The sequence below is a fragment of the Saccostrea cucullata genome, unplaced genomic scaffold, assembly GCF_032062105.1.
Source record: "Saccostrea cucullata isolate Sc308-1 unplaced genomic scaffold, CSIRO_AGI_Scuc_v1 ctg13949, whole genome shotgun sequence".
Taxonomy (NCBI): Eukaryota; Metazoa; Mollusca; class Bivalvia; order Ostreida; family Ostreidae; genus Saccostrea; species Saccostrea cuccullata.
This window is the reverse complement of record NW_026930246.1, coordinates 34,323-41,686: the sequence shown is the minus strand read 5'-3', so window position 1 is coordinate 41,686 and position 7,364 is coordinate 34,323. Positions and strand designations below refer to the sequence as shown.

The window sequence follows — 7,364 nt, the reverse complement described above, 5'->3', positions numbered from 1 at the left end:
CTTTTACACTACAGCCAACAGTTACTGTTGCTTCAAAATCTGATGAGAGCAATTCTACTTCCGATGACGAATGAAGAATTAATTGAAAAAGACAACTACAGAAAAAGTAATGAAATGGACACGATAAAAGACTCTGATACGGTCAATCACGTGACCGCAGCGGAAGAGCAATCACTTCCTGTTACAGATCCAGTCAAACTTATCAATGATATCGTCCAACCGGAAGGAACAAGGAAAGAGTGCAAATCAGACAGCGAGCTGTCAATCAAAAACAGGTTAATTCTATTGTCAAAATTACAGGCGGATCTAAAAGACAAAGTGGTGTACGAAAGGTGTCGTCTTCCTTTTGAAAACATTGACAATCTCAATCAATTGCTGGAGAAAAAGTAAAGCAAGAAAAAACACTTTGCCAACATTAATACTTTTTATTTGTCGAAGCATGATAATTATCACAAATATTTACTATATGTATATTTTCTGCATTCATTTTCCCCTTCCCGTAAATAAAATTATTGGGTTCATGGGAATCATATTTCCGTGCAAGTTTTCCGGGTTATATTTTTGAAATAAACAATTATTTCCAGCTCAAACTTGGAACTGAGATTATGACCTGACTTCATCCAAGGGCAAGATCGGGACAACTGGCAGATAAAGTTTAAAATGGAGGCTAATTAAAAGCCATTGTTTAATAAAACAAGGATTCCTTATGACTAAAGTGTAATTATCAAACTCAAGGTTATTTTGGTATGGTCACTGGCAGAAACACTTTATTAAATTCTACAACTTTAGATCAATACCCTAAGCTTTTTGTTCAACAATGTCAATGAGACTAGCTCTGAACACAAGTACATGTATCTTGCAGCAAAAATTTTCAAGTGACACTAGTTGCAATTGGTCACTGGATATTTAAAATTTCCTGGGAAATGCCTATAAATATTGGCTATTTTGTAACAATTAAAATTGTAAGTGAATTGAAAAAACTCTCTCAGTTATGTATACGTCATTGAGTTGTAATCATGCTTATGTGGTAATAGGAATTGATGCTGTCAAAATAGTGAAAACGATATGCTAGATACAAGTTGTAAGTTTATGCTGCAAGCATTGTAAAAAGTTTAACATCAACAGCTTATATAAAGATTCACTTAATTTTGTAATGAAGATGAAAACCAATTACTACAATTTGTAGAAAATGAGAAGCTAAATTGAAAACAATGTTTTTATGATGCATTTAATAATTTAGTGCCAGAATAACTTATGGACATACTTGCAGATACATACATATTCTACAAGAAATTTTCAAAGGAGATGGGGGAACAAGGCGTGCAGAATGCCTATAGCTTCAGAATTAAAGTTCAGATATTAAGAAATCATATTCAATTGGTGAATTGAGTATTCATATTTAATTCTTTCATTATTTAAATTATGAGAAACAAACCTTTTCTGAGAGAGAAAAAAATCTCGAAAATAATTATTCTTTTACAAAAATATAAGATGGTATTCGTGGGATTCGAACTCTAGCAATAAAAATCTGTAGTATAATACTACTATGCCTACTGTATAGATCACGAAAGGGGCTCAATTCCACTTGAAATTAGGATTTTACAATAAAATTTAATGTCAATTTTTAAATCTAAAATAAGTTTTTATAAATCTGCTAAACCATCATACCTTAGGTACACTTGCCGACGACTAGATGTTTCTCAAACTAGACTTCTTCAAAATTTTAAGTGAATAATTACAGATGCAATTTAATATATCAAGCCATCTTTGCTCGAGTCTTACATTGTAAATAGCAATATATTATCACCTGCATATGAAGTTTATACCAGTTAAGTCGATACGCACGATCATGCTCTGTGTACGGTTGAACAATATCTAGAATGTGGCAAGATACTGAGAAAGAAATAAGTTGATGAAATAAGAACTGACTTGTTTAAGGTCAATATTTCGCAAGTTCTATGATCGATACAATGACATTGTGAGCAAATACAATCTGTCATTTACTCCAATGTTAACTGACATTTTTCATACAAGTTGTTTGGCCGTTATTCCCAATATGAATTGTCCAAAGAGTTCCATGATAAGGATCACATGGCAGATGTGAACGATCGACAGGAGATGTTACTCCATGACATCCTGTGGATGCTTACTTTATGGTTTCTGGTGTCAATCTCTAACAACTGGCAAAGCTCCATCTAAACTGATGACTAAAAAAAAGTTTGAATGGATATAGAAAATAGCTTTCGAAGCTCATCATATTTGGGGAAAAAATAGTTTTAAAAAGTGGATGTATCATGATCCAAGGTCAATTGACTGTTAAGGGTTAGGTAAAAGAGTTAGTTTGTCAGTTTGATGTGAAAGTAATTTAAGGATATAAATGCTTACAGAAATTCTTAACTATAGACGAAATTCTATTGTTCTAATGTAGTCGAAATCGTGTCCCGCAGAAACGAGGATAATTTCAAAAACATGTCATTGAAAAGAGGAAATACATTTATTACATGTAGTACTTGAACAGGAAGATTTTTTTCTGCATTTAGTATTTTGTATATCATTCAATACAGAAATAAAATTCCAATTTGTAGACAAATGTATACCGGTATTTTGGTAGCTTTGAGTGCCTGGAATTCAGTCCTACATATTTTTGTTTGTTTGTTTGTATGTTTGTTTTTGTTTTTTTTTTAAATATTTTTAGAACACTTTTCATAAAATCCATGTGCAAGCTGTGTATAAAAATTTTATACGCAAGTATGTTCGCTTGTCGTTTTTTCTTATGTTCAGATATTTACATCTTTTAGAAGTCCTTTTTTCCATCGATTTAAAAAAAATACGATTATTTATAAATGGGTGTGTTCCTACATACTAGTACCTAAAATACACCATCTTAACACCAAGCGCCTATGAATATCGTCTATTGCTATTTATAGCAATGAAAAAAAACGATAAAAAAGAGTAAATAGGATTTGACTCTATTATGATATTTTCCCTTTGGTGAATCCTAAAGTCTACACCAGTGCCTATGCCCGGGTCTATAATAATCTTCGCCTCGGTGTTGTAGGGTAAAATTTCCCCCATAGCCAGCTTTCCCCTCGTCGAAAATTGTTCTTTAGAGTAGGATTTCTCCCGAGGGGAAATATCACACCAGAGCCAAATTTCCTCTCTTTCTTTTTCAGACCCAGTAGGATTTCCCTTATTATCATGATTAATTACTTACTTACTTATCCTCTCCGTGCCCCGGAGGACGCATGAGGCCGTTCAACAACAAACACCACTTACGGTGCTCAATGGCAACAATTTGCCCCTACTTACCAACTGTTCCAGCCCATTTCTTCCCTTTCTCTCTCAAAAGAGCGTCGCCACGTGTTCTTTGGCCGTCCTCTTCGTCTCTTTCCCTCAGGGGCCCATGTGAGGCCTGTTCTACCGTGCGAGTTATCTTCCCTTCGGAGGATAAGGCTTATCCATCTCCATCTTTTTCTTTTGATAGTGCTTGATAGAGGTATGGATTTTCTTCTTTCATATAGTTGTTGATTAGTTATCTTTCCAGGCCAGTGTATTTTAAGGATCCTCCTAAGGCATTTTCGGTGGAATGTATCAAGCTTTTCGTCTTTTTCTGTTGTTCTCCATAGCTCAGCACAATACAGCAACATAGATAGAACGTTGGTGTTGAAAATCTTAAGTTTGGTCTTTGTGTTGTATTGTGCTGATTTCCATACCTTGGCAAGGGATGCAAAGGCGGTCATGGCTAATCCTAGCCTTCTCCCAATATCTGCCTCGGTTCCTCCGGTTTTGTCCATTGTGTCACACACGTAGAGAAGTGTTTCGACCTCTTCTATTTCTTTATCATTCAACCTGATGGCATCCTTCTTCTTCACATTTATCCTCATGCTTTTTGTTTTATCGACGTTAATTTTTAGGCCTGTATATTCCGCGACAGCATGTAATCTCCTGGTTTTCTCCTGCACGTCGCTGTGTTTGCTGGAAATAAGTGCAAGGTCGTCTGCATAATTCAGGTCTTCTAATGTTGTCATAAATTTCCAACGTATGTCTCTCTTCTTATTGTTAGTATTTCTCATGATCCAGTCTTCCGCAATGATGAACAGGAACCCAGACATAACACAATCGTGTCTCGCTCCTGTCTGTACATTGAACCAGTCTGTCGTTCTTTCATTCTCTATGACATAACTAGAATCTCCATCGTATAATTTCTTGATGATGTCCACATATACACCCGGTATTCCATAGTGCCTTAGTATGTCCCACAGGTTCTCTTTTATTATGCTGTAAAAGGCTTTTTTAAAGTCTATGAAACTGATGTACAGTGGTGCTTGCCACTCCATAGACTGTTCTAAAATATTTCTCAGAATGTAAATCTGCTCTGATGTTCTTCTTCCTTTTCTATATGCGGCTTGCTCTGGTCTTAGTCTGTCCTCTAATCCATCTCTAATTCTGTCAATCACTATTCTGCAAAATACTTTAGATGGCACTGACAGTAGTGATATTCCTCTATAGTTGTCACATATTGTCAGATCTCCTTTCTTAGGTATTTTGACAATGAGCGATCTCTTCCAGTCTGTTGGTATTTCTTGCTCACTGATGATTCTGTTGAATAAATTTGTTAGCTCTGATGTTGTATATGATACGCTTTCCTTTAGTAGCTCCGCATTGATGTTATCTATGCCAGGACTCTTTCCCCTCTTCTTTTTTTTAATTGCCTTTTTAACCTCCTCCTCTATAATTGGTGTTGTGTCAATTTCTTCAATTTCATTCTCTTGGGTGGTACGTCCTTCGGGTAAATCTGTTGTTTCTGTTGGGACATTAAGGACCTCTGCAAAATGCTCTGTCCATCTCTCCAATATTTTTCCATCCTCAATGATTAGTTCACCATTCTTAGACCTTATGCCACTTGTCCTGCTTCTTTTTCTCCCACAACGCTTGATCAGTTTGTAAACTTCACTCAGACGGTTTGTATTTGCTGCATTCTCTGCATGGTTAGCTACATCTTCCAGATTTTTCCTTTTATCAGCTCTTGCTCTACTTTTCACTTCTTTGTCTTTGGTCTTATATTCTTCTCTCTTAATTTCCTTAATTCTCTCCGAATTTGATCTTCCTGTTTCTTCCTTTAGTTTTCTCCTTTCATCTATGGCTCTGTAAGTTTCTGCTGTTAGCCAGTCTTTGTGCTTCCTTTTCTTCTGGCCCAGGATCTTTTCTGCTGTTTCATTATATACTTCTTTTACAAGAGTCCATTTTTTATTCATTGTGTTTTCGTCATCAACCAGTTGCTGAAACCTATTCCTTAGTTCAAGTTGGAATCCTTTGCTTATTTTTTGATCTTTCAGCTTGATGACATCATACATCTTCCTGTTGCTTTCCTTTGGCTTTACGTTTCTGCAGAGCTTCATCTTTACTTTAGCCGGTACTAGATAGTGATCTGAATTGGCATCTGCACCAGGCATAACTCTTCCATCACATACAGACTTCTTGTATCTGCCGTTCACCATTACATGATCATTTGGTACCTATCTCATCCATTAGGTGACTATGATGCTAACCTCATGCCGTTTTCATTCATAATCCCAATGCCCTGTTGTCCCATGACTCTTTCCCATCCTTCATTCGACTTTCCCACTTTTGCATTTGCATCACCCATTACCATCAGTACTATCATGTTTTGGCATTTTTGCAATCTCTCTTTGAAGCTGTTCATAGAAGGTGTCTTTATCCGCTTCGTTTGCTTCGTTTGTTGGGCTGTATAATTGTATTCTTGTTAGCTTAGCAAAGCTGGATAAAAAGCATGCGCTGATGATTCTGTCATTAACAGGGTTCCATTCCATCGAGCTTTTTCGGCTTTTCCTGCTAAGTATAAGTCCTACTCCTCTATGATGCTCTTCAGCTCCTGAGTACAAGATGGTCTCTACAGAGGTTGTCTTAAGTTCACCAAAGCCTGTCCATCTCACTTCGCTCCGTCCCAATATGTCTAACTTATATCTGTTAAACTTTCTTACAATGTTCGCTGTTTTTTCCAATCTGGAACATTGTTCTTACGTTCCAACATCCGATCTTGGTTATGTTTTTAGGTGTTGTTATGTATGGCATCTGCGTTCCTTTTAGGCCGTTAGGGTCCTCTCGGCTTTTCCTAATTGCCGTCAGTATCTCGAATTCCCAATGAAGGTAATCCTCCTCCGGAATCTCGCATGTCGCGCTTGCCATTCCTTCAGTGGTACTAATTGTTGTAACGGTTTCCGAAATCATTTGTTTTTTTATGGAAGAAGGTGATTAGCCTCAAGTCCAACCTTCAAGTTTATGTCTGGGGGGCCAACAGAGTAGTTGCTAACGGTCTCCTACTAAATCCGGATTGTAATCAGAGTGAGTTGCCGACCAAGGCTTTCGAGCCTCATCTTCCCGTACGACCTTGCGAAAGTTAGTCTGGGGCCGAAAGGTGTCCAGTATCCGTCTGCTTCCACGTGGAGGCATCGCATAGGACTTGTTGTGGAGAGGCTATGTACTGGCAGGGGAAGACTTAACAAATTGTCTCCCCTTTTGCATTGCTGCTAGCCAGCGGTGAGAGCTGAAAGCGAGAGGTGACAAGCACACAGACACCAACACACTAGACGCATCACACAACATTTAGCGGACTATTATCATGATTATGGAGTCAATACAGGGGCGTCGGCAAAGGGGCGGCAGGGGCGGCGGTCGCCGCCCCAATAATTTTGCAAAAAAAAAAAAAAAAAAAAAAAATAGTGATTGTTTTTCTTTTTAAAATGATTTTTTTAAAAGGCGAAATCTGCTCATTGGAGCGGCGAGTATAACGGCATTCTGCATGTTCTGTGGTCAATGGAGCGGCAAAGTGTGTACAAGCTATTGTTTACACAGACGTCAAAACGGGATATACATGCATGTCTATATACCTGTACCTGGCGTGTGTACACAATTAACGGTTTGTTCCCGTTTTGCACACATTTTAATTACAGGTAATTAAAAAATGTGTGAAAACGGGAATTTGACCAGGTGAGATAATTACTTAATTGCTATAGTCTATACCATACTTAGTGAGTATGTGGAAGGTAAACTTGTATTTAAAAAGTAAGAAAATAAATACATTTAGAGTTTAATCAAGACTTCACACCTATCAAGACCGTTTTTTTTTTTAAGAAATTGGACTTAATTAATAATATTAAATAAATATTACTGTAATATATATTCAATAAAATCAAATATTTTCGCATAAATATATATAGAATTTTAACAAAATGTTTATAAAATTGTATTAAACCCCTTTAGAATACATTAAGCTAAATCAGGTATTCACAGGTAAATCCAAGCCAGAAATCAGACTATAATTGCTATAAAAACACACTTCACGC

At 36.8% G+C, this 7,364-nt stretch overlaps 1 protein-coding gene across 1 annotated transcript; it reads right to left on the bottom strand.

Moving 5' to 3' along the window:
- Window positions 1-5,639: 5,639 nt before the first annotated feature.
- Window positions 5,640-6,471, bottom strand: LOC134283382 (craniofacial development protein 2-like). The gene is made up of 2 exons (XM_062765836.1): window positions 6,333-6,471; window positions 5,640-5,911 (listed from the first exon to the last, which is right to left on the bottom strand). Exons 1-2 carry the CDS (start codon window positions 6,469-6,471, stop codon window positions 5,640-5,642), a joined length of 411 nt encoding a protein of 136 aa, XP_062621820.1.
- Between the last annotated feature and the right edge of the window lie 893 nt (window positions 6,472-7,364).

Bases quoted from the DNA above. Each gene is read 5' to 3' on its own strand.
- LOC134283382 (XM_062765836.1), bottom strand. From the start codon at position 6,471: ATGCCTCCACGTGGAAGCAGACGGATACTGGACACCTTTCGGCCCCAG. The intron at 5,912-6,332 runs GTTAGCAACTAC...CAACCTCTGTAG, and splicing joins TCCGGATTTAGTAGGAGACC to AGACCATCTTGTACTCAGGA.